We start from the raw sequence: 26,742 nt of genomic DNA on the forward strand, positions 1-26,742 counted from the left end.
GGTGAACTGGGCTCACTCAAGAGCTAAGTGAGTTGCCCACATACACCATCCTGATAGGACTTAAGAGTCAAAGTCTTCCCTCTGTAAAATCCAAAGTTTATTTAAAAGCCTGCAGGATCACTCAGAACCTTAGATGTCCAAAGCCTGTTACAATTCAGCATGTCTTCAGATACTAATGAGCATGCCTCAGATATCATATATTCTACTTTTTGGGTTAGGGGTTTGGGAGTTATCGTTTATTTTTATTTGTCAGAGGTCAGTGGGCAATGGACCAGTTATCAGTCAGAACAGGTTAGTTAGTGTTATTATTTTAAGGATTTCAGCCTTCTTGGCCTTGTTCTCTGCCACCATGGGCTTTTGATTAGGTCCCTGAGTAAAGTATTGCAATGGGCATGACATAAAAATGTTTTAATATGCAGACACTGAAATTTATGCTCCCAACATTGAATAATAACATGTGTGTGCCCTTTCTCCTCCAAATTTAATTTATCATCCTTTTTAACATCTGATAGTGGAAATAATTATTATAATAAATATTAAAGGTCATGGAAAAGTAAGTTATGATGTTGGAAATGTGTGACCTAGATAAATGGCTTTACATAGAAAATGACGTGTTACTACAATAAAGAAAAATGTGCAGGTGCAGTTCAATTAATCCTAGGGATCCTTGATCTGATTGTGACAACTTCCTGCTGGCTGTTCTATAAATTTATAATCAGAGGCTTCTGTTGATTACACTAGGCTCAATCTAATCCCTCTTGATTCATATCAGCCAAAAATGGAAATGCAGCTTATGAAGTGGTCACTATGAGTAGTAAGAATAGGAGCCATTTACCATGGTCACTGCCCTCTCCCTTGCAGTGGCTTGCTTATGTAGAGCATAATACTGTAGTTGGAGCTTCAGCATTTCTCCTTTTTCTTCACTCTTATTATCTCTCTTCAGTTAAACCTCTCATAGTTATCTCCTGGCTTTCTGAGGCTCTCAAGGAAATCTGCCATCCCTATGACTGCTCTTTAAAGTAGCATCTGCACTTAGAGCTCTAAGAACCCAGAAGCTCAGTGATTGCACCCTTCTCTGATCCTACGAGTTTAACTTGTTCCCTGCTTCTAAAAGTAGTGTGGTTTCTACAAATTTAGTGCTAGAGGAATAGAATGGAACAGAGTAATACCTTTTAATTTCAACTTAATTCAACACAATTAGGAAAATAATTATTTTCTCATATGTTTGATTGATGAGCATGTTTCAGTGCTTACTATTCTAGAAACTACTGGGCAGAAATTTTACTTTTAGAACAAATTTAATAAATTGCCTGGAAGAATGATAAAAGCCATATTGCATCAGCAGGTAAGCCTATGGTTGGTGTTTTCAGCCTGACTTTTATGCACCTTTTTTATTAGGTGTTGACATTTTGTGATCTGATTCTGGAGTCAAATTCTTATCCTTTTAGAACAGGAGATAACACAGAATCAGTGTGTAAAGGCTTTGGCTTCTTCTCTCCTAGCCTGTAATTTACTACCTGGTGAAATGGTGCTCTCTGCCGTATGAGGATAGTACATGGGAACTGAAAGAGGATGTTGATGAGGGCAAGATTCGAGAATTTAAACGGATCCAGTCGAGGCACCCAGAACTCAAAAGAGTGGTAAGTACATTTGCATTTAGAGTGTAAAGTCCATGTAGGCAGTGACTTAATTTTTCCCCTATAGAAGTTTATGTTGTTTTAGCTTTTTATTATGGAATTTTCAAACATATACAAAAGTTGAAAAAATAGTATAATGTACCCATCACCTAACCTCAGTAATAACAAATAGCCAGTCTTTTTTTTAATTGTATTTTTTCCATTACCATTTATTCCCACTATACCCTCTGGAACTTCCACCCACTCCCTCCCCCTGCTATTACCGCATTTTTGTCTGTGTACATAGCCAATCTTGTTTTATGTATTTCTCTACCCACTCACTTTTATTTCCGTAATTATTTTAAAACAAATACCAGCTTTCTTTATTTTATTGATAAATATTTCGGTGTTTATACCTAAAGATTATTAATACCATTATTATACCTGAAAAAAACTTGGCATTCCTAAATATCATAAAAAAACAATTTACTGTATATATTTCCATGATTCTTTTCTAATTTTCCTTAAATTATTTGAGTTGGATTCTAGTAACAAGCTATAGAAATGGTCCCTGAAGGTATAGTGTTTGAGTTGGATTCTAGATCAGACCCATATATTGTTTGTTAATATGTCTCAAATTTCTTTTAATTATAGTTTTCTCTGGTTTCCTTTCTCTCCTTTACCATTTTTCTTTGGAAGAAACCAGGTCATTTGTTTTCTAGGGTTTTCCGTAGTCTGAAGTTTGCCAATTTGCATTCCTCTTGGAACCACTTAACACATTCTCTGTTCCTTGTATTTCATATGATGGTTACATGTAGGGCAGCCCTGTTCTTTAGAACATCGTAGAGCTCTGCTGTCCATTGTAGTGACGAGCTACATCTGCCACTAGCTACATTTCAAATGCACAACAGTTACATGTGGCTAGTAGTAAAACATTTATTGTAGACAATTCCATTAGATATCACTGTTCTACAGGCTTGATCAGATGGGAGAGGGAAGCCACTAAATCTGCTTCATCTTCTAAGTTGTCTTTTGTGATATTATCAGCCATTTATCATCATTGCCTAGATCTATGTGAGGGCTTTTAAATGGTGATATTTTAATTCTATCATCCTTCATTTATTAGCCAAAATCTTCTATAAAAAGAAAGATGTTGCAGCTACTGTTGGTTATCCTAAGGTATAGATTGTATAGGAAAGGAGAAAAATATTTCATTCTTCTCTTTTTTCCTAGTTTTCAAAATAATGAAGTATTTTCCTAGTATCTTCCAAAAGTGACCAGTGGGCTTTTCCTTTTTTTAAAAAAGTGCATTATGAACTCATGAATTTGAATATATTTAACATGTAGTCCAAGAAATAATGATTTTGAATTCAACTACTAGAACTACCTAGTAAGTTTGTGTAATTTTGTTAACGTCTCCACCCCATTTATTCAAATTTCCTATTTTTAAGAATCGTCCGCAGGCAAGTGCCTGGAAGAAGTTGGAGCTGTCACATGAATATAAAAACAGAAACCAGTTACGGGAATATCAGTTGGAAGGGGTCAATTGGCTGCTCTTTAATTGGTATAACAGGTAAAGAAAAGAGTGGGCCTATAGATGGAGGCTTAGTCTGGGGTTATTTTAGTTTCTCTTTAAATAGGTTGGGTTTTTTTTTTTTAATCATACTTTTAAAAAGATAGCTTTTGACATGCTTTTCATTTTTCACATTGAATTTGCAGGCAGAATTGCATCCTGGCTGATGAGATGGGATTGGGCAAAACTATTCAGTCCATTGCCTTCTTGCAGGAGGTATATAATGTAGGCATTCATGGTCCCTTCCTTGTCATTGCCCCACTGTCCACAATTACTAACTGGGAGCGGGAATTCAATACATGGACAGAGATGAACACTATTGTGTACCATGGCAGTCTGGCCAGCCGGCAGATGATTCAACAATATGAAATGTACTGCAAAGATTCACGGGTGAGTTGTACTTCATAGAAATGTTACAGTTTAGAGATAGCAGGCCAAAGTACCTAGTATTGTAGAGGCTTTAATATAAAAAAAAGACTTGTTGTGGCTCTCTCATATAAGGCATTTTTGTCTAGATTCTGCAGGGCATTTTTTTTTTTACTTCGCTATTTTGATCCAGTGGACATTTTGAATCAGTGGAAGTTTTGACTTTATGAATATATACATTTTAAGTAGAATTTTACCGGAATTGATACAATTTCATCAAAAAGTATTTTCCAGAATGAAATTTATTTAGCCACTTTAATTCCTTGATTCATACAGTGATGAACTTAAACCCTTTCCTTTCTTTTTTTTTGAAAGTTTAATAATATTTTTTATCAAGATCAGTTCCTTTTTTATGTAAATCTGAAAATAATTTTTAATCATCCTTTTTAACATCAGATTTTACAAATTGTTTTTCTGCCATTAGTTTTCTGTGATTTTTGGTTCTGCTGATCTGAATTTATTCAAGTTATATTTTGCAGCCCTTCATTTTGTTGAGATGATTAAATTCTTCTGTCTACTTTTAGACTGTAATCAGTGCTATCACATACTATGTCAGTGATTTTTCACTTTGAGTTTTGCCTTGATGTTTTATCGATCCCTAGCATTTGTGGAATTCACAGTTAAACAACAAAAGATCTAGGGCTGAGGTACAAGAGCTGGACATGCCATAGTTGAAAATGTCCAACCAACTTCATTCATTGAGTTCTATCATTTTTCCAATAAGCTGAATATGTCTTACATTGAGTGAGTCAATATGTCTTACATTGAGTGATTTGGCACTGTTTTCAGGAAAATAAACAGCAGCAGAAGAGGGTGGTGGTGCAATTTGTATTTCCTAGTAAACCTTCCTGAGTTTATAGGGAATATATAATTCAGAAGAGCTTCTTTTTTTCTTTTCTTTTTTTAATGTTTAGTTCAAGTTTAATAGAAACAGAAAAGCTGCTTATTTAGGTACATTTTAGTCATTTTCTGACTTTACTACCTTCATGCATAGGGGCGCCTCATCCCAGGCGCATACAAGTTTGATGCTCTGATCACCACTTTTGAGATGATATTGTCAGACTGTCCGGAACTTCGTGAGATTGAATGGCGCTGTGTTATCATTGATGAAGCCCATCGACTAAAGAACCGCAATTGCAAGCTGCTTGATAGTCTCAAGCACATGGACCTGGTGAGTTCCTCAGACTGGCTTGTGGGTAGAAATGCCTGGAATGAAAATAAGCCTAATTTTCTGTGAAATTACTATTTCCCCTAATTCAGCAGAAAATAGAAAGGAATGAGAAATTGATATTGGGTGGTGGGTATGGTTTATGGGAATGGTAGCCTGAAAGTCACGACAATTTTAGGATTGGAAGGCAACTGTAGGTTAGTGGTTCTCAAGCAGGTGGAAAGGTGGGATACTGTTTTAGTTACTATTACAACAACAACAATGTTTTTCATGATACTGTAGCTCAGCAACCTGGGCTGGGCTCAACTAGGTCATCATTTTGGTAGTCTTGCCTGGAGTCAGTAATGCAGCTGCAGCTAGCAGTTGGTGCTGGTTGTTGGCTGGAGTGCCTGGGTGATTTTCCACATGGCCTGTTATCACCCAGTTGGCCAGGCTTTACTGTTTTAAATGGTAGAATCAGGGTAATGTTCCAAGAGGGCAAAGGCAGAAGCTGCAGTGCCTTTGAGGTGTAGGCTCTAAAACTTACACAGTATCATCCATCACTCTGCTACACAGAGCAAGTTACAAGGCAAGCCCAGATTCGAGGGGGAACCTTGATAGGAGGAGCTACAAGAATTAATGGCGTATTTAATCCAGCACAGGTACCTTTCCTAGAGGGGAACATTAGTATATCTGTGAGGAGTTGAGTGTGGAGAGGCATATGTAGTTGAAAAAAGACATAGCCTCATATTCTGAATATGTCTTTATTTGTTTATAATTTATAATATTTAAGTTAAGTCAGTATGTTAAATAACATCAAAGGTTCTCTTGAATGTTTTATGTTTATTGAAAGAAAAAGCAAGCTAAAGAAAAGTTAAGACAATAATTTGGTCCATTCCCATAATTTTACCGGTAAAGAAAACCCGAAAAGTCCTTTGTGATTTTTGAGTCTTCACGGTCTTCTATTTTCTCCATTTCTAGGAACACAAAGTGCTACTCACAGGAACACCACTGCAAAATACTGTGGAGGAGCTGTTCAGTTTGCTTCATTTCTTGGAACCATCACAGTTTCCCTCAGAATCAGAGTTCCTCAAGGACTTTGGGGATCTCAAGACAGAGGAACAGGTAGGAAAACCTGTATCTGATGAAGTGCTAACCCCAGACAAAAAAGGTACTTTTGTACAAGATGGGTGTCTGTTGTCGTAGGCATCAAGGGCTTTTCTGATCTTCTTATAACCTGCCTACATCATTTGTGGCATTGTCCAAAATCTGTATTTTTCAGACAGTGGAAAACTCGTATTTCTCAGTGTTTCCACATAACGTTAGAATGTTTATCCTCGTGTTATTGATTTCTTTTCTTCCTGTTTTAGGTTCAGAAGCTACAGGCCATTCTCAAGCCAATGATGCTGAGAAGACTGAAAGAGGATGTTGAAAAAAACCTGGCACCCAAACAGGAAACTATTATTGAAGTAGAACTGACCAACATCCAGAAGAAATACTACCGGGCTATTTTGGAGAAGAATTTCTCCTTTCTTTCCAAAGGGGCAGGTCATACTAACATGCCTAATCTACTCAATACAATGATGGAGTTGCGGAAATGCTGCAACCACCCATATCTCATCAATGGTAAGGAAATTTCTGGAAAATACCTCCCATTTCTATATTAGCTCTTTACTTTCTAAATTATATTTCCCAGGAACAATGGATGCATTGATGGATTCAGTCTAATTTGGGAGTAGAGGGGAGTTTTCCATTTGAAACAACTCTTATGTGAAATATTTTTCTCTAGTTCTTTCTACCCTCTTGATCCTGCATAATCTCCAAAATTAAATAGGATTTGCTGTTTGGAATTTCATGAATAACCACTCAAGTCATTTTGTTCTCTGGATAAATGTCCTTACTGGTACTCCCATTTTGCTGTTTCTGTTTTGGATGACAGTGGGGTAGTAATAGTGGTTTGCATGTCTTCATCCACACATTTACATTTTTTTACCCTATTAATAATTTTAATCCTTACTTATTTGAAATATTTTGTATAACACAATTGAAGATGATTTAGGATTTTTTGGGTGCTGAATTCTATGTGTGGTATGTTGATCTCAAGTCAGATTTCTCTTTGCTTTGCTTCCTTATCCTAGTTAAATAACATATAGCCTTAGTATGTTTTTCTGGATCTCACCATCAAGTTTGATTTTTCTTTTGACAGGTGCAGAAGAAAAAATCCTAACAGAATTTCGAGAAGCTTGCCATATTATACCTCATGACTTCCACTTGCAGGCCATGGTTCGTTCAGCTGGCAAATTGGTTCTTATTGACAAGTTACTTCCAAAACTTAAAGCTGGTGGCCATAAGGTTCTGATCTTCTCTCAGATGGTACGCTGCCTAGATATTCTAGAGGATTATCTAATCCAGAGGAGGTAAGCAAAGAGTCATCCCTTGCTTTCTGTTTACTGTATCCACACAAGGCTGCAAAAAAGTAGGAACATTTAATTTTGATCAATACTGGAACAAGAGAAGTATTTAAGACTCTCATTGTCAACTTTCTGTTAATGTTTTGGTCAAATAAAGATAGGGAGGTACTGGTGTTGATCCTACTCTGCTCTATGTTTCTGCTTAGTTAAAATTTTTTTCTGTGACTCTCATATAGGTACTTATATGAGCGTATTGATGGTCGAGTTAGAGGTAACCTTCGACAGGCAGCTATTGACCGCTTCAGCAAGCCTGACTCAGACCGCTTTGTCTTCTTGCTGTGCACCCGAGCTGGTGGACTTGGCATTAATCTCACAGCTGCTGATACCTGCATCATCTTTGATTCAGACTGGAATCCACAAAATGACCTGCAGGTAAAAGAAATCATTGTCTTAGGGACTAACTACCTAACTTGGGAGGTTTTTCAACAGGATCAGGATATCTTTGAAAAGACTTGTCCTTTAGAGAGTTTACTTAGTTAAAGGTGGCAGTCTAGGTCCGAGGTCAGCAAGCTTTCTTGCAAGGACCGGATACTAAATGTTTTAGGCTTTATGGAACATACATTGTCTGTTGTCACTACTCATCTCTGCTCTTAAAGCACAAAAGCAGCCATAGACAATATATAAATGAATACAAATGAATGGGTAAGGCTATGCTGCACTAAAACTTTACTTACAGAAATGGGTGGTCATGAAGACCATAGTTCGCTAACCCCGGTTTACGTGATGGGGTAATAATTTTATCTTGAAATTGATTTTCACTTTTGAGTTGATCTCATGGAAGCTTTATAGATGTGAAATTGGTATTTTGAGATTCCCCCCTCCCTCCTCATCACCCCAATTTTATGTTATTTTTGTCCTTTCCTTCCATTGTTTTATAACCAGGCCCAGGCACGTTGTCATCGAATTGGGCAGAGCAAAGCTGTGAAAGTTTACCGTCTCATTACTCGGAATTCTTATGAGAGAGAGATGTTTGATAAAGCTAGCCTCAAGCTGGGATTGGATAAAGCCGTGCTTCAGTCCATGAGTGGTCGGGATGGCAACATTACTGGAGTGAGTCCTCTTAGTCTGTTGCTAATGTTTGTAGCAGGTCAGAGACAGATGGAGACAAAACCTATTTTTGTACTAGAATCTGACTGCCATATTTTGAGTCTCGATTTTTACCTCTTAAAATACAAGAAACTAAAATGTGATATGGTTAGATTATATTATTTTGGTAGTCTTTTCATCTTGCTATTGGATTTTGTAGATCCAGCAGTTCTCCAAGAAGGAAATTGAAGATCTCTTACGAAAAGGAGCATATGCAGCCATAATGGAGGAAGATGATGAGGGGTCCAAATTTTGTGAAGAAGACATTGACCAGATCTTGTTAAGACGAACCACAACTATCACCATTGAGTCTGAAGGAAAGGGTTCTACTTTTGCCAAGGTATGTTCTCTCTGTGTGTCTGTCAGAGGCTAGAGAAGCAGAGACACACACAGGAATCTCTAAAACATTTATATATACATAAATTTAAAAAAAAACTTTTATTAGCATTTATTTTATGCTGAACTTAGCCCTGAGCAACAAGTTTTTGTTTCTTCTGGGATATCTTTTTCTTCTGTACAACCTCCTCTTCTGGTTTAGGAACAATCTGCTCTTCTTCAGTAAGGATCATCATAATATGACAGAGAGAGCTTGTGTATGGGTTAGTCCACCCATGAGCTCTCTTTAAGTTCTGCGCCGCTGTTCACCTGCATGTGCTAATGACCAGCTAATCTGTATGTAGACCCTTAAGTTCGACATTACTCTGCATTTTTAAGCATGCGCAGCAAAAATTCAGCACTCCTTTTGGGCCCCCAACCCTGTGTCCAGCCCTTTTGTTTTGCCTGGGCACGCCTACCAACTCCACCATTGTAACAAAGGCATGGCAGACATTGCTTCTGTAAAGTGACATCTACCAGATACCTGGTGGCTTTTCAGATATGCATATCCTTGGCAGTTTGATGAGTGGTCTTTAAAGTGAATGTGAAGATTTGAACCTCTGGATTTGCATGATTTTGTGGGGTTTTCTGGGTCGAGTGAACCATTTTCAAGAGGTCACCACACACTGCTTTTGGGAAGAGCTAAATAGGTTTCTTTTTTTTTAAGTAATAATTGTTTTCCCTTGTTCAAAACAGTAATATAGTCAACTTTACTCTGTTCCTTTGTTCTTCACTAGGCAAGCTTTGTTGCTTCTGAAAATAGGACAGATATTTCTCTGGATGACCCCAACTTTTGGCAAAAGTGGGCCAAAAAGGCTGACCTTGATATGGACCTACTCAATAGCAAGGTGAGCTTCCTTTTCCTATAGGGAGGAAATAATGCAGAAGGCACAGTACTCTCAGGAACCTTTATAGCTGCCCTGATTCTTAGATGCTGACCTTGATTTATGATGGTGTATTATATGTAAGGGCCATTGTAAAAACTTTACCTAGTAGGCCCCAGAAAACTGCTTAGATACCTACTACTTAATTTTGCTTCCTGAGTTCTTATATTAATTTGTATGTCCTAAAAATATATATATCTCTTTGAGTATCTACAAATATTATATGCAAGGCTATTTCAATCTATGATTGTCTTCATGCTTTTCGCATGATCATATCATAGAGTTACTTCTTCTGTTCTTTGCATAGAATAACTTGGTGATTGACACACCTAGAGTACGAAAACAGACTCGCCACTTCAGCACTCTGAAAGATGACGACTTGGTGGAATTCTCTGATTTGGAAAGTGATGACGATGAACGGCCACGCTCTCGCCGGCATGACCGTCATCATACCTATGGGCGAACTGACTGCTTTCGGGTGGAAAAACACCTACTGGTATATGGGTAAGAACCCACCTTGCCATTAGAGGTTGTGCATCTTCATCCTCTCTGATAGACACACTGTTGGCCTTTCAGATTGGAGCTTTCAAAGAGGGGGATAATGGAAAAACTTTATTCCATTATTTTGTTACCATATTTTCCCAAGATCTTTTTGTCTTCCACCTTTGGGGAGATGTGATTCTGGGTGACTGGGGAACGTCATTGAATTAGAGTCTCATGGAATATATTGATACAATTTCCTTTCTGTTTTTCTAGTTGGGGACGATGGCGAGATATCTTGTCTCATGGACGCTTCAAGCGACGTATGACTGAACGAGATGTGGAGACAATTTGCCGAGCCATCCTAGTGTACTGTCTTCTACACTACCGTGGTGATGAAAATATCAAAGGCTTCATTTGGGACTTGATTAGCCCTGCTGAAAATGGCAAGACAAAAGAATTGCAGAATCATTCAGGTAATTATCAATTCTTTACTTTTAATTTTTCTGTAGGTTATCTAATCCTTTTCAGGTCCAAAGGGTTTTCTCAATCCAAGTCTTCAATGTCTCCCCTTCCCCAGGTCTATCTATCCCTGTGCCCCGTGGACGCAAGGGGAAAAAAGTAAAGTCACAAAGCACTTTTGATATCCATAAGGCAGATTGGATCCGGAAATATAACCCTGATACTCTGTTCCAAGATGAAAGTTATAAGAAGCACTTGAAACATCAGTGTAATAAGTAAGAATAGAATTTAGCAAAGACTAAAGCATTTTTCACCTCGAATTTTCTCCACCCTTATTGAGCCAGCTCTTCGTTTCTCCTTTATAGGGTGCTATTACGGGTACGAATGCTATATTATCTGAGGCAGGAGGTGATTGGAGACCAGGCAGAGAAGGTGTTAGGGGGTGCCATTGCAAGGTAAAGTTCTGGTATATTTTTCTTCATGCCATGCCTTATTGAAGAAAAGATTGCTTTGCTTATATTTTTCTACTGTTGGGTTGGCCAAAAAGCCCATTACATTTTTTCTATAAAATAAAAGACACATTTTTTCATTTTAACCAGTAACCTTATTGATTTGGATATTTTGAGTATACTGGCTATCTCCTGCTGTTGGCTTCTAGTGGGTAGAGGCCAGGGTGCTGGTAAATATCTTCTAATGCATAAGACAGCTTCATAGCAAAGCATTATTTGGCCAAATGTCATTAGTACCAAGAAAGTTTGCAAAAACACTTTTGAAAAGTTCAAGCAGTCACAGCACCTTCTCTATATACTACACAAATCTTTTTTTTGCATTTCAGTTGCATTTTTACCTTTCTTGAAGTAATAAAGCATAATATGCCAAAAATGTTGCACATTTTCTTCCATCTTCAATATTAAAAAGGCAGAACAATTTACTAATTTTGATACGTTTTTTAAACTATATGCTGATATGACAGCTGTCAAAATACAGTCTAGCAAAATTGTTTCAAATGAAGTTAAAGACAGCTAAGCACTACTAGAGCCATCATATGGAAAAAATGTAATGGACTTTTTGTCCAACCCAATATCTTGGGATTACCTGATAATTAAAATTTATATACTGGGTCTTTAATTCTGTACCTGATACCAGTAGAAGGAAATGGCTGCATGAGCATTTAAATTAACAATAAAAGATGATACTTGTAGTAATCTCTCCAAGGATTATCATTTTAATTTCCTATATTGCTGTGCTCACTCTGCCCTGTTATACCTTTTTTCCCTCTAAAGGAAAAATGTTTAATTACAAATTCAAGATTCACATGATGATTAATGATAAAATTAAATATCCTTCTCTTGATAAGAGTTCAACTTTTGCATTTTTTTCTATTTAATTCTGCCATCTTGTTTTCTAGGCTTTTTATTTACACCTTCCATCCCTTTTCTTGCCTATGGTAACATTAATAGATTCCCTCCAAGTTAGGATTATTATCGTTAACATTTTTAATACACCCTTTAACTTTACCAACATCTAGGTAATATTTATAATCTTCCTTCCCCCAAGTATAATGTTAGTTGTCTGTCTTCTTGGATAGAAATGTGGCATTTTATTTTTCAGTTTCCTTTTTGATTTTTTTGGTGTTACCCTCTTATACCTTTAGTGAGATTGACATATGGTTCCCAGTAGTGGATCAGCTGGAGGTTCCAACAACGTGGTGGGACAGTGAGGCTGACAAGTCCCTGCTCATTGGCGTGTTTAAGCATGGTAGGTTCCTTCTCTGAGTATTTCTTTCCTGTTGTAGATTTATGTCCACAGATGGAATATTTAGAAAAATGCTCATGACCACTAATTGAGTTCTGTGATTGATCTTCAATAAACTTATATTTGAGTGGGAATCTACTTCTTAAATATCCAGAGCAGAGCAATTCATCTCTATAAATAGATGTTCAAGAAAGACCAGATGGATAGTTAAATCCACATTCAGGGAGTCTTCCATCTGTTCTCTAATAAGTATTACCAATCTGTATATTGTAGCATCTAGGTTAAGGCTCCACAAATCAGGGGAGGTAATAATGCGCTCACTGTCATTGACTGTGGTTAATTTATATGACTTTGCTGCGGCTTGCTGAAGGTGTTCTATTTGTATAACATCTCATTTGTTTAAATGTGTAGCAGTCACTTTGATGTAGGTGCAGACAACAGGCTGCAGGTTCAATCTCTGGTCTGGGCATGTACGGGAGGCAATCAGTTGATGGCTTCTCTCTCTCTCTCATATCAATATTTCTCTCTCTCCCCCTTCCTCTCTAAAAGCAATTAAAAGTGTCATTGGGTGAGGATTTCTAAAAAAAGATAGTTTTCTGTTTACCTCTGTAAGGTAAAAGTAATGGCACTGATCCACGTGTTTTTGAAAAATTTAATGGGATAAGAAAAAGCATTAGCATTTGTGGTCTTAGATTTACTTATGAGACACAGAAGTTTAGAAGAGTACAAACATCCTGAAGTGTGTTCATTCATTTACCATTAATCAAAAGTTCAGTGTCTGTAAGTACAAGTTTTTTATCCTTTATTTGACAGTTCATGGCTATTCCTTAAATTGTTTGTTTTTTAGTTTTTCATCTATGTAGTAAGAATAGTAGAAAGACTATCAGTTAAATGGCTTGTAAATCTATTACCATTTTACACAGTCATTAAATTCCTATCTTCAATAATTGGTATTCAAGCACTTTATAACTCTAAATTCATATAGAAACGTTAAATATAGTAATATAACCCACCAGCTGTCCAAGTTAACACTTAAATTGTATTTTGCATTGTGAGCAAAGTAGCCCATATGCTCTTACTTATTCCAGCTGCATATAAAATAAGCATAAAGGCAAAACAAATCTATAATTTTCTTCAGTTTATGGCCTTTTTTCTTCTAGGCTATGAAAAATATAACACCATGAGGGCAGACCCAGCTTTATGCTTCCTGGAAAAGGCTGGCCGACCAGATGACAAAGCTATTGCAGCAGAACATCGAGTGTTGGATAATTTCTCTGACATAGTAGAAGGGTGAGCACTGGTGTTCCGTTCTCTTAAAGTGCTGAGTCTGCCCTATAAAGGCTATTGGTTGCTTGTGCTAAGAGATGACACTAGCCTTGACTGAACCCATTGGGATTCTTAGTGGTGGTTATACTTATGAATGATAAATTCTTAACAAAGAGTGAGACCAGCAGAAAGGACTCCATAAACTGGTCTAAAACCATGCATTGCCATAAGATGAAACTAAGGTGAAAATTAATGTTACTCATAAATGGCTTATTAGTTGTTCTGTCCATTTTTCTTTGCAATGCTTTTCTGTAAAGCCAGAGTAGTTGAGAGGATAGCAGGTCTTCTTTCGTGACTCTTATGTGGTAAAGATTCAGGAAATTTTAGCTCTGGTTCATCGTCTATCAAGGGTTGACCCATAAAGCAATACTCTGCCTGTACATGCCTCAGTGATGAGTTGCCATGCTAATACTGAGCCACCAGGTAGGGCATTCTTGCCCTGGTTTGGGTGCCAGTGAGTTTAACAAAACTTCTCATATGGAGACCTGAGGGGCATGTGAAAGACTTGGCTTAAAACCCACACACCTTCATGATTGAGAGCTTTCTCTTTGATGATCACAAACTCAGTTTGCTTAATGAAGGACCTGCAAAGGAAAGTGGGCCATTTATTCATTGCAAATCATTTATCATATCACCCTTCTGCTCAGTAGAGCAAAGTAATAGAAATAAGTGTGGGCCATTCAAGTGAAATAAAAATAAAAAGTTGAGAAGGAGGTGGGAAATGGGTTAAGTAATAAAAAGGGCTATGAAAAGACAGCAAGTGTGTTGGTCAGTGTCTCGTTTCAAATTAAAGCAAGTTAGAGTGCACTTCATCAATTTTTCCTAGTCTTTATTCTGTTGATGCTATACCCAACTTACTCCGACCTTAGGATCTGACCTGCCATTCCTTCCAGCACAAAAGAAAAAACTGTTCCATGGTGGAGTGTATATTTGTCTAGCTCTTCATCCTAGGTTCCTCTTAGTGAAAGAAGATACATTGCTAACATTTGCTAATGCCTCTGGATAATTTTAGGGTTGACTTTGATAAGGATTGTGAAGATCCTGAATATAAACCACTCCAGGGTCCCCCTAAGGACCAAGATGATGAGGTGAGGATTCTCATTTAAGTCTATTTTCTCTATGACTAAATAGTTAAACATTCTCCCATTCTTTAAACCCTTGAAGTATGCTTATTAATTTATAGTACAAAATATAATTGTCATTTGAGAGTATAAAATATTAATGGAGAGGATTATAATGCCAACTAGGGGAGATCAGGGATGACTTTGTGGAAGAGGTGGGACTCAAGCTGGTCATTGGAAGATATTTTTTAAATAAATTCCTTAGTCCTGTTTTCTTTAAGCCATTAATAAGGACTTTCTTATTCTTTGACTTGGTTGCTTCCAATTTTTTGTGAGGGTTCCTCAGATTTTTCTTGATCCCTTGGTACCATAGAAGGATGCACATGAGAGAGTGATTTCAGAGTACCAACTTCCCCCCCTTCCCCTCCCCCTCCATCCTGTGGGGTGGATCTCCTTCTCTAGGGTGATCCCTTGATGATGATGGATGAGGAGATCTCAGTGATTGATGGAGATGAAGGTAAACTTCTAGATGAACTAGTACAATTTGTGTGGGGTGGTGGGTTTGGGGTATTATTGATTAAATTCTGTCCTATCCTGGGATTTGTAAGAGCTTTGCCTTTGGGTGGGTTGAAGTATAACCATTATCTCTACTATTTTTCCTGTACTTCTTGTTCATTTAACTTTGGTTCCCACAGCCCAGGTAACCCAACAGCCAGGCCATCTATTCTGGCCTCCAGGCTCTGCTCTGACAGCTAGGCTTCGGCGCCTAGTTACAGCCTATCAGCGTAGCTACAAGAGAGAACAGATGAAGATAGAGGCTGCAGAACGTGGGGACCGGAGAAGGAGGCGTTGTGAGGCAGCATTCAAGCTGAAAGAAATTGCACGGCGGGAAAAACAGCAGCGGTAAAATATGGCTGGGAATTTGGGCTGAACTGTAAGCTTGTCTTCAACTATAAGCCCTATATTGAAAACTATCTTAGGAAGAAACTATTTGGAATTGACTAAGAGGGACCATCTTCTTTCCCCATAATTGTTACACCTCTGTGACAAAAACTTCACTTTCTGCATAATCGTAACTCCCAGGAAGATCTCCTGTATAGTCATTCTCATTATTTGCCCACATCATTTTTCCCCTTTGCTTGCTTATGCTTCCATGTTACATAGTACCTCTCACTACCTCTTCTGCTGTCTCCTGGGCCTCTACTTTCAATTTTTGTGTGTTCAAATACCATAATTTGCTGTATATAGTGCACACTTTTTTGCTGAAATTTTTGAGGGAAAAATAAGGATGTGCATTTATACATGGGTAGTACCCAAAATACCTTGTATGTTCTTATTTTGTAATTGTTACATAAAATCTCTTGTACCATAATATGTTCAAAAATAAATGCTGAAATTCCTTTATAATACAAAAAAACCCAGGTATCTAAGTATAAAATAATTGAATTTAAAAATTAAAATGAAAGATACTTTTTCCTGAAAGTTTGTACCAAAAATGTGGGTGTGTATTATACACAGCAAAATACTTTAAATTGCACTAAGGAGTAACCAGTTTCCATGTGTTCTTCTAATCACTATTGTCTGATTCCTCTTCCCTTTGTAGATGGACAAGGCGTGAACAGACTGATTTCTATCGAGTAGTGTCTACCTTTGGTGTGGAGTATGACCCTGACACCATGCAGTTCCATTGGGATCGCTTCCGCACTTTTGCTCGACTGGACAAAAAGACAGATGAAAGCCTTACCAAGTATTTCCATGGCTTTGTGGCCATGTGCCGCCAAGTGTGCCGCCTTCCCCCAGCAGCTGGAGATGGTAAGCAAGATTAGTGATTTGGGGACAAATGGTGATGGATGGTGACAGAACCAGCTCTTGGTTCACTTCTCCTTCCCCTGCTATCTCTTACAGAGCCTCCGGACCCTAATCTGTTTATTGAGCCCATCACTGAGGAGAGGGCTTCACGGACTCTCTACCGTATTGAATTGCTTCGGCGCCTACGGGAACAAGTTTTATGCCACCCCCTTTTAGAAGACCGGTTGGCGTTATGTCAGCCTCCAGGTCCTGAATTGCCCAAGTGGTGGGAGCCTGTTCGACATGATGGGGAGCTTCTAAGAGGGGCAGCCCGCCATGGGGTGAGCCAAACAGACTGCAACATTATGCAGGACCCAGACTTCTCTTTTCTGGCTGCCCGAATGAATTACATGCAGAACCATCAGGCAGGAGCACCAGCTCCCTCCCTATCACGCTGCTCTACGCCACTGCTACACCAGCAGTATACTTCGCGTACTGCCTCACCATTGCCCCTGCGCCCAGAAGCTCCTGCTGAAAAGCCACCCGAGGAGATGGCTGCACAGGACCCTAGTCTGGACAGTCTAACTTTAAAGCTAGAGCATGAAGTGGTGGCCAGGAACCGAGCAACCCCTCAAGTCTATGAGATGCGAGTATCCCCCTCTGATACTACCCCTCTGGTTTCCCGGAGTGTCCCACCAGTCAAACTGGAGGATGAGGATGATTCAGACTCTGAGCTAGACTTGAGTAAGCTCTCACCATCATCCTCTTCTTCCTCATCTTCATCCAGCTCCAGCTCCAGCACTGATGAGAGTGAGGATGAGAAGGAAGAAAAGCTAAGTGAGTATATGTGACAGTCTTTTGGGAGTTCTTCCCTATTATTCCTCTCCACTTTTTCCCTTCTTTTCTAAATGCATCCTCTGAGGGAGATTTGGATTTTGATTTGATAGAATATCAAAATTCTTTGGGTGTTTATTTAAAGCCTATATAGTACCATTCCTATATAACTGTTTTTTTATGTTTGCTCACATATTCTGTGTGATCTCTAGCTGCTGACCGGTCCCACTCAAAGCTTTATGATGAAGAGAGTCTCCTGTCCCTTACTATGTCCCAAGATGGATTCCCAAATGAAGACGGAGAACAAATGACCCCTGAGCTTCTGCTGCTACAAGAAAGACAAAGAGCCTCTGAGTGGCCCAAGGTAACAACCTCATTCCTTGAAATGTAGAGTTTAGAAATACCGTGTAACTCACAGGGAACAAGGAACAGCTGTCTCTGGTTTCTCTGGTTGTGTTTTAGTGCTACAAGTTTTTTTTATGAAATTCTTTCCAGTTGATTTAGGAATCTGATACTGTTAACCTCCCTCCTTTCTGCCTTATGATTTTACCCATCCTGATAATGATGGCATTATTGTCTGTCACAGAATTACATAGCTAGCACTTGGGCCCTAACACTGGTATTGATTTCTTTTTCCCACTCAGGATCGTGTCCTGATAAACCGCATTGACCTCGTCTGCCAGGCTGTACTCTCAGGGAAGTGGCCTTCTAGCCGCCGGAGCCAGGAAATGATGACAGGAGGAATTTTGGAGCCAGGCAACCACTTGCTAGACAGTCCCTTATTGACTCCAGGAGAATATGGTGATTCTCCAGTCCCCACACCACGAAGTAGCAGTGCAGCTTCCATGGCAGAGGAGGAAGTGTCTGCAGTTACCACCACAGCTGCAGCTCAGTTCACCAAACTGCGCCGAGGCATGGATGAGAAGGAGTTTACAGTTCAGATCAAAGATGTAAGCTTAGCATTTAGGTATTGGGAAGTGGGAAAGGAGGCTACAGTTCTTGCTAACTAGTTTCACTAAACTCATTTGGTTACCTATTTTTAAAAATGAGAGGAGAGAAAAAAATAAGAGTTCTCAAAGATCCATGTAGGAAAAGTCATTGCAGTAAAGGAAGGGATCTCCCTTTATGGCTTGTATCTCCTAGTCCTGAGGACTAGATTAAAAGAAACTGTACTTTTTAAAGAAGTTTAATTGGCAGAGGCTTCTATTGAGTGGCTTGTTTCTAGATCTTAGAAACCTAGTAAAATTTTTAAATTTTAACAATTTAAATTGTGGGAAAGCTGATAAAATGACACTTAAGTATTATGGGCCTACTAAGTTAAAAAGGACTCATCTGTACTGAAATTAAAAGTGTTACTCTGTAGATGGAAATTTTTATTTTTCCTGATCCTCTTCCATTACTGAACTCTTAGCTGGTTTTTAAGTATGCAACAAGAAAAATTTCTTTAATTATCGGGTTGGTCAAAAAGTCTGTTACATTTTTTTTCTGTATAATGGTTCTAGTAGTGGTTAGGTGTCTTTAACTTCATATGAAATAATTTTGTTAGATTATATTATGACAGCTGTCATATCCGCATACATTTTTTTAAAAAACATCAAAATTGGTGAATTTTTGTGCAGCCAGTTTAATATTGAAGATGAAAGAAAATGTGCAATATTTTTGGTGTATTATGCTTTATTATTTCAAGAAAGGTAAAAATGCAGCTGAAATGCAAAAAAAAAGATTTGTGCAGTATATGCAGAAGGTGCTGTGACTGATCAGACTTGTCAAAAGTGGTTTGCAAACTTTCTTGGTACTATTGACATTTTGGCCAAATAATGCTTTGCTGTGGAGCTCTTAATGTATTAGAAGATGTTTAGCAGCACTCCTGGCCACTACCTACTAGAAGCCAATAGCAGGATATAGCTGGCATACTTAAGAAATCCAAATCAATAAAGTTACTGGTTAAAATGAAAAAAATGTGTCTTTTATTTTACAGGAAAAATGTAACAGACTTTTGGTCAACCCAGTAGTATGTGACAGGAATAACAGGATTTTGCCCCTGTAATGAGTTTCCATGCTAATACTGAAATACCAGGTAGCGGGATTTTACCCTGCATCCAGTGTTGCTGAGATACATTCTGCTTCTCTTAAAGCCACCTAAGGGACACTAGGTCAAGAAGTGAACCAATTCTAAAGAGAAAGTGTATATCTTTTGTTATGTTTCTAATTTCTACCCTTTAGTTCAGTGGCCTTCTCACCATCATTGAGCCAGAAGATAATTCTTACCCCAGGTCCCCCAAAGCTTAATTTTTACTTTAAAAACATGTGCTATGTTGTGCCATATGACATCTTGGGTGGGTGGGTTGTCTTCCTAGGAGGAAGGATTGAAACTAACATTCCAGAAGCACAAGTTGATGGCTAATGGAGTAATGGGAGATGGACATCCTCTGTTTCATAAGAAGAAGGGGAACAGAAAGAAGCTAGTCGAGGTGAGTGGTAGAGAAAGTCTTTAATGTAATGATTAGGTAAGAGCTTTTTATTCTCAGTAATTGATGACGGCAGTTGGGATTGAGGGTCTAGAAGGTTTTATAGTTACTTTATGGCTACCATTGGCTCTGCTCCCCCTCCCTTCCTGCCCCAAAGAAGAGTATCTGCTCATGGGGGTGGATTCTGGGTTTGCAGCTGGAGGAGGAATGCATGGAAGAGCCTAATCACCTTGATGTGGACCTGGAGACTCGGATCCCTGTCATCAATAAGGTGGATGGTACTTTGCTGGTGGGTGAGGATGCTCCTCGCCGGGCTGAACTGGAGATGTGGTTACAGGGTCATCCAGAGTTTGCTGTTGATCCCCGATTTCTAGCGGTGAGTGGCAGTTCAACCCAGCAAAATTTAAAAGTCATTCCCTTTAATTTTTGAGCTGTGTGAGAGGGAGGAAGCATGCCATATTATGTCATTGTTTCTACATCTGCAAAATGGTAGTAGTAGTACCTCCAGTCATCCTACCTCACAGAATTGTGAGGATCAGAGTAAAATAATGTTAAAGCACTTGTTAAATTGCTAGGCAGATATTTACTACTAAACTATTATACAACCACCCAAAATTTTGGAGAGATACGCTTAATGGCAGTTTTTCACTAGGACTAATCTTTTGTTTACCAATGAAATAAGTGCTTATTAAACTAGACACAAATACCTTGGTAATTATTCCATAGAACATTTTTATTCCTCTGGGATAATTGATACTTTTCTATTGCAGTACATGGAGGATCGTAGAAAACAGAAATGGCAGAGATGTAAAAAAAATAACAAGGTAGAATTGAACTGTTTGGGAATGGAACCAGTACAGACTGCCAACTCTAGGAATGGAAAAAAGGTGAGTGAAACTGAGGTATTACCGCTCTGTTCCCACACTTGATGTGACCGAAGAAATTATTTAATGTATTTATCTTTTTTCCAATGTATGTTTGAGAAAATGTATCAGTTCACAAACAAATAAGGAAGCCAGAGTACTTTTATTGGTATTTTTGTAGTATTTTTATATTTTATAGCATCATCATCTGAAGAGAATTAAATTCTAAAAATTAATTTTAGCACTTGAAACATTAAAATGTAAGAAATGTAAGAATTTGTATGATGTGTTAGAACATTCAAGGCTTTGCCTACTCTTCTACTGACTGAGGTTTTTTTAGCAAATCCTTTACCCTCAGTTTACAAATCCTGAAAAGTGAGGGGTTTGGAGCAGATAATGTCTAAAAGTCTTTTTGTGTTTTTAAAGATTTTATTTATTTATTTTTAGAGAGAGGGCAAGGGAGGAAGGAAGAGAGGGAGAGAAACATCGATGTGTTTGAGACACATCCATCAGTTGCCTCTCACATGCCCCCAGAGACCTAGCCTGCAACCCAGGCATGTGCCCTGACTAGGAAACAAACCAGCAACCTCTTGGTTCACAGGCTGGCACCCAATCTACTGAGCCACACCACCCAGAGCTAAAAGTTCCGTGATTCTCTATTTTAGAAGTGATTTGGAGGCCTACTATGGAAAACAGTCATGGCATTTCACAGCATATGAGGTTGAGAATCACTGATAATACGCCAGTAATGGAAAAAGGCAGGAAATCATGTTTTACAGTTAATCATAACAATTTTGGTCAGTAAGTTACTTTATTATTTGCAGGCATACCTATGTTTTATCATGGTCATAGATAATCTGGTAGGTTAAGTATTCATAATCCTTTCCACCAAAATACAATGCAGAAGTTTCTCTTAGTTATGTTTGCCTCACTTCAAGCAATAGTTGTATTTTTAAACATATAAATCATGGTTTGGTTTGGTAAGCAATCATTTGTAATGGATTAGCACTTTTGTATACTTATTTTATCTAATCATTCCTCATTTGATCTTTTATATCCATCTTTTTACATGATTTCTCTTCTAACAAAATTGATTTCCAAATGAATAATAACTATCTTTTGTACTTAAATTCTGAGAACAATATTTTGCACATAATATGTGTTTATTTGTGACATGAATCTATGAGGTTTATTTTATATTGGTGAAAGTGTTTTCATGTAAATTTTGTTACCATAGAAAAATGTTTTAATTTCCCCTCTTAGCTTCTATGGGACCAAATGGGTAATAAGCAGAGTGACTGATATGGGAAGCTGATGACTAGAAGGCTGGTACCTTCTCTGTCTTGAATTTGTCATTATAGAGCAGCCTGTAAAAAAGGCTGCTCTATAACTACTTTTAATCCTAAAACTAGTATTACCTGCTTTTACCTCAAGTACTTTTGCTGCTACTTTATAGTCAGTTGATAATTCTAAGAAAGAGTCAGGAAATCACAGAAAATTATGACTAGTACAAAATTCTTAATGCAGAATTGATATTGTATCTAGCACTACATACTTTATTACTGAGACCTACAGGAGTTTAAGTGCTATTATAATATTTTATAAGTCTTTACAAATAGAGTTTCAAGATGTTTCGTTTTTGCAAGATATAAAGGTACATTCTCATGTTAGGTGCTAGGCTTAGATTGGGCAATGTCCAGAAACACAGGAACCAATTATCTGAGTTTAATGCCAACTTACTCAGCATTATAAACTTATGTCTAGCAAAGCAGAGGCACTAAAAGTAGTAATTTCTAGCATCAGTGAACTTAACCAAAATTTACAGTCAGAACATCCAGAAGAAGCAATTAAAAATTCAGCAGATATATAAGGTTTTTATCATTGTGAAAACTTAATTCTGTTAAATTTGGTGAGGAGCTAGCCACAATCTTTTTGGTGTTCCAGACATCCAAAAGTGTAATCTGACCTCTCTTCAGTTTACCCACTATGACTCGATAATGAAGGACAGTATCGTGAATATCAATACAGTTGTGAGGCACTTTCACATGATAAGATCATGTGAACAACCTGCTGTCAGTAAAGTTTACTGTGCAAGTACCGATTCATTCAGTGTCTTACTTAGGCACCTCATTAACAAAGGTAAGCATTTGTGAAGTGCTTGGCTAGAGTAAAAGTATAATGTAGTCATGGAAAAAGCAAAACTCTGGTTCATATGAGTATCACTATCAACTCCCTGATCTTAGCTCAGAATTCTCCAACCAGCTATGTCCAGCATCTCCCCATTACCATTAAGCCTGCTGTGACTCTCCTCATTTTGCCCCTCCTAAAGATAGTTTCAATGAAAAAGCTTTTGCAAGCTAGGACTCTGTTTACTTGTTTCATTTTTTTCCTTTCTTTTTATTGTTTTTTTTCTGTTCCTTCCTCCCAGGGTCACCCTGCTGAAACTGTGTTCAACCGGGTTTTGCCAGGGCCTATTGCACCAGACAACAGTAAGAAGCGAGCCCGTAGGATGCGACCAGACCTTTCTAAGATGATGGCCCTGATGCAGGGTGGAGGCACTGGGTCCCTATCTCTGCATAATAGCTTCCAGCACAGCAATAGTGCCCTGCAGTCTGTGTCATCTCTGGGTCATAGCAGCGCCACTTCTGCATCTTTGCCTTTTATGCCATTTATGATGGGTGGTGCAGCATCATCCCCTCATGTAGACTCCAGCACCATGCTTCATCACCACCACCACCACCCCCACCCCCACCATCATCACCATCACCATCCAGGCCTGAGAGCCACTGGTTACCCTTCTTCACCAGCCACTACCACCTCTGGTACTGCCTTGAGGTTGCCACAACTGCAACCTGAGGAGGACGAGGACGATGAGGATGAAGATGATGATGATGATTTATCTCAGGGCTATGATAGCTCAGAAAGGGACTTCTCACTCATTGATGATCCTATGATGCCAGCCAACTCAGACTCCAGTGAAGATGCGGATGACTGAAGCCTCAGCTTGGTCCCCATTGCTTGGGTGGCTGCTATATTTTCATTTACTCTGGCCCTTGGACTATGGAAAAGTGGGAGGGGCAGGGGAGATGTGGGGAGACCCAGTACTCCCACTCCAGGAGGTGAAAAGGAAAAAGAAATCTTGCACCTGACTGCTTCCAAATTTGAGTGGATTGGGTGGGCAGGGGAACTCCTAAAATAATACATGACCACTTCCTCATTTCTGGGGAAGGAAAGGAGACTAGAGCAACTGAGGCGCTCACCCCTCCCTAGACACCTCCACTAACCACAGACTACATAGCGCTGGCCCTAGCCTCTGGCAGAGCCTGTTCCTGGCCGAACTGTGGATACAGCGGGAGGGTCAGGAACTGTTACTTTCCTTCCCTTGGCATTAATAAATTTAAGTTAATCCTTTTCCATTCTTACCTGTTCTACATTTGCTCAAACCCAATATAAGTATTAATTTTAAGAGTTGCTATTCAAGATGGGTAATTTCAACATCACTCTCCTAAAGTTCATTACTGTTCATGCAAAGTTAACTTGGATAGGGCAGGCAAGTCATTTGCACACTATTAAGTACAGGGTGTCCAGTTTGCTAAAAGCTAGGGATTTAAGCCAAATAGGCAAAATGCTCCGTTCAGACTCCAGGTTCTTAGATGAGAAGGAAGAATGTCGGCAGGGACCACGAACATTTTGTTCCGGATTAACTGAAGTAACCATGCTTTACTGGTGTTACTTAATGAACTGTGGCAAGGGGACTGACGACGATGTCGACTTGGGCCCCGGAAGCGGGGTCCAGTGAATCATTTTAAGCCATTTGTTTCTTATGACCCTTCCCCTAACATTCCAGCGATCAGATGAAGCCTGGGCATTTTATCTACCTTTCCAAGGCGAAGTCCTTCCCCCATGGTTTGGGTGGTAGGTTTATCGGGAGGATGGGTTCCCTCTCCCTGGTTTGAACACGCTGCGCAGAGCCCCTGGAGGGCTCTTTCGGCTCTTTTGCTTAACTTTCTCGAGGAGGGGAACGTGCCCACTTACGCTGTTGTCTTCCCACTTCCATCCTACGCCAGATCCTGCTCTTTGGGCTTCCTTTTCCTTTGCCAGTGGGTGGGGCCGTTACACCCGCGTACGGTAGCTTGTGAGGGGCGGAGCCGGCACGTCGGGACTCCCGCCTGAAGATTGCCTGGCCCCTGCAGCCTGGGTAAAAACTGAGCTGGAAACTGCAGCCCTGTGGCGAGTATGGGCGGAGGCAGAGCGTCACGTGATGACGTCGACTTGCGTGCGGTTGTTACTAAGTTAACAAGAAAACCCCGCGAAAATATAGACTGCACGTTTTGTTGATTTCCCCGCTTTTTCTTCCTCCTAACCTTCCGAGGGAGGAGTTAAAAAAAAAAATAGCAAAACCCAGCGCTGTCGGGACCCGGAAGCGGAAAGGGCGCCTTTGAGGTCGATACTTCCGGGTCACTGAGCGAGTGCGGGATTCCGGGGCCCAGAGCGGGTGGTGGAGCCGGGACCTCGCGTGATTCTCGGGACCCGAGGCGGAGCGGCGTCTGTGGCTATGGCTGTGACTCTGGATAAAGATGCTTATTACCGGAGAGTGAAGAGACTGTACAGCAACTGGCGGGTGAGACAGATCCCGTAATTTTCCCAAGGGAGCCTCTCTCTTACATCCCATAATAACCTCGTTTCTCGGCGCCCCACATTCCTTTTCCTTCGAGAATTCCCGGTTTCAGTGTCGCGCCCCTTTAGTTGCTCCAGGATCACTCACCGCAGGCGGCCCGGAGTGCTGCCTGTAACAGGGAGTCCCCCTGCCCTGCGGCCACCACCATCTTACCCGCGTGCCGGCCGCCGTCATGCATCGCAGCCACCTTTCGTAGTCTCTTCCCGCCCTAGAAGAGGCATCATCATTCCCTCCCACTTCGTGATCACGTCTTGCTGCCCGCTCCTGCAGTTCGCACACACCCACGCACTCGCTGTCCCCTTCCAGGACCTGAGTATTCCAACCAGGTCCCGCCAAAATTACAACCATCTTCGTAAAGGATGGACGGAGGGGCTTGGAGACTGTAAATTGGGCTCTTCGCATTAATTCCTTGCGGGGCTTTTGCTAGATTTAAAGAATACTGTTCACGCGCAACTGCCTCATGTTCTAGGCCCTGCCTTGGGTAACAGAAACCTAACGCTGAAAACCTGCAGGCATTAATAGTGCAAAAAAACGATGTGATGCATGAAACGTGATTAGTTTTCCTGCGTGGTAGTGTCTGGGGCGCGAGTACAAAAAAAGCTGTTGCAGTTGCCAGTCTTTTAAAGATTGGGCAGTTTTGTTGCTTGAAAAATGTCCGCTGTTAAAATTTCTTAGGATAATAATTTGTCGGTTGAGACATTTGGTTGCATTTTGCGATGCAGCCTGAGAGCTGTCTGGCTTAAGTCTGGCCTCTGAACTCTGTCATCTAGGGAAGATAAGCGAATAAAGACTCTTTAAAACCTGAAAAACGTCCCGACAAAAATGTTCAATTCTGATTTCAGCATTGTAAGTTGCCCTTCAAATTGATCTACTAAAAACCAAGCTATTAAAATTGGTCATTTCCCTGCCATTTACATTAAAGTTACCTGTGCATGTTTCTTCTTTTGAGTGTAAATGCATTAGATAATTGAAAATAAAGTGGATTCTAAGTACTGTTTCATGAAAAGCAAAAATAAGGACTCTATGCTACACAAGTGCTGAACATAAGTTTTATTTTCAAAAAATTTTACTGGTTAATTTTTACCAAATGTTTGTATAGTTTCTTTTACTATCACATTTTAAAGTTTAAACATGATCCATGTTAAAAGTTCTGACATTTTTTAAAGAGTAATTCATGCTGATGTACGGGAAATAATCAGAAGTCTTCTCTTCCACCCATAGACCCTGCAATTATATACCTTTGATGTGGAGGTTACTTCTAGTTTCGGTGATTCAGAGTTTATCAAATTATTCATCCTCTTGAAACTATTAATGAAAGCTAAGATTTAGAGCTCAGTGTTCCCCTACGTGATAATTAAATATAAAGCGTGAAACTAGGGAAAACTTAGGGGCCTGAAGACAAATTGGCAAACTTAATCTCAAATAAGTCTTTAAATGCATGAAAACTCA

The 26,742-nt window shown here is 39.4% G+C and overlaps 2 protein-coding genes and 2 non-coding genes across 10 annotated transcripts in view; all 4 read left to right on the forward strand.

The window, feature by feature from the left end:
- The window catches only part of CHD8 (chromodomain helicase DNA binding protein 8), a 62,679-nt gene extending 38,648 nt beyond the window's left edge, over positions 1 to 24,031 (forward strand). For 5 of the 7 annotated variants that reach the window (XM_045822370.1, XM_045822369.1, XM_045822375.1 and 2 more), the window contains exons 11-38: positions 1,503 to 1,640; positions 3,068 to 3,189; positions 3,336 to 3,579; positions 4,610 to 4,786; positions 5,744 to 5,887; positions 6,133 to 6,388; positions 6,969 to 7,179; positions 7,410 to 7,605; positions 8,116 to 8,283; positions 8,480 to 8,659; positions 9,432 to 9,542; positions 9,886 to 10,082; positions 10,335 to 10,534; positions 10,615 to 10,795; positions 10,886 to 10,975; positions 12,175 to 12,278; positions 13,436 to 13,565; positions 14,614 to 14,689; positions 15,125 to 15,179; positions 15,358 to 15,565; positions 16,266 to 16,474; positions 16,568 to 17,287; positions 17,497 to 17,648; positions 17,929 to 18,234; positions 19,642 to 19,755; positions 19,949 to 20,128; positions 20,523 to 20,639; positions 23,044 to 24,031. In XM_045822370.1, coding sequence (XP_045678326.1) covers positions 1,503 to 1,640; positions 3,068 to 3,189; positions 3,336 to 3,579; positions 4,610 to 4,786; positions 5,744 to 5,887; positions 6,133 to 6,388; positions 6,969 to 7,179; positions 7,410 to 7,605; positions 8,116 to 8,283; positions 8,480 to 8,659; positions 9,432 to 9,542; positions 9,886 to 10,082; positions 10,335 to 10,534; positions 10,615 to 10,795; positions 10,886 to 10,975; positions 12,175 to 12,278; positions 13,436 to 13,565; positions 14,614 to 14,689; positions 15,125 to 15,179; positions 15,358 to 15,565; positions 16,266 to 16,474; positions 16,568 to 17,287; positions 17,497 to 17,648; positions 17,929 to 18,234; positions 19,642 to 19,755; positions 19,949 to 20,128; positions 20,523 to 20,639; positions 23,044 to 23,610 — 5,553 coding nt within the window. In that variant the 3' untranslated portion in view covers positions 23,611 to 24,031. The remainder of the gene's footprint in view (positions 1 to 1,502; positions 1,641 to 3,067; positions 3,190 to 3,335; positions 3,580 to 4,609; positions 4,787 to 5,743; positions 5,888 to 6,132; positions 6,389 to 6,968; positions 7,180 to 7,409; positions 7,606 to 8,115; positions 8,284 to 8,479; positions 8,660 to 9,431; positions 9,543 to 9,885; positions 10,083 to 10,334; positions 10,535 to 10,614; positions 10,796 to 10,885; positions 10,976 to 12,174; positions 12,279 to 13,435; positions 13,566 to 14,613; positions 14,690 to 15,124; positions 15,180 to 15,357; positions 15,566 to 16,265; positions 16,475 to 16,567; positions 17,288 to 17,496; positions 17,649 to 17,928; positions 18,235 to 19,641; positions 19,756 to 19,948; positions 20,129 to 20,522; positions 20,640 to 23,043) is intronic. The other 2 variants (XM_045822372.1, XM_045822373.1) reach the window with 2 other exon arrangements.
- Positions 13,986 to 14,095, forward strand: LOC123809028. The gene has a single exon (XR_006783904.1). It is a non-coding gene; the product is annotated as a small nucleolar RNA U6-53/MBII-28 (small nucleolar RNA).
- LOC123809029 lies at positions 19,323 to 19,432 on the forward strand. The gene has a single exon (XR_006783905.1). It is a non-coding gene; the product is annotated as a small nucleolar RNA U6-53/MBII-28 (small nucleolar RNA).
- Positions 24,032 to 24,762: 731 nt separating the features above from the next.
- Positions 24,763 to 26,742, forward strand: part of SUPT16H (SPT16 homolog, facilitates chromatin remodeling subunit) — a 45,288-nt gene continuing 43,308 nt past the window's right edge. Inside the window, exon 1 of the mRNA XM_045822380.1 lies at positions 24,763 to 25,236. Within this exon, the coding sequence (XP_045678336.1) occupies positions 25,171 to 25,236 (66 nt within the window). The 5' untranslated portion in view covers positions 24,763 to 25,170. The remainder of the gene's footprint in view (positions 25,237 to 26,742) is intronic.

Source organism: Phyllostomus hastatus, unplaced genomic scaffold (genome assembly GCF_019186645.2).
Source record: "Phyllostomus hastatus isolate PE091 unplaced genomic scaffold, TTU_PhHast_1.1 phas_scaffold_501, whole genome shotgun sequence".
Classification (NCBI taxonomy): Eukaryota; Metazoa; Chordata; class Mammalia; order Chiroptera; family Phyllostomidae; genus Phyllostomus; species Phyllostomus hastatus.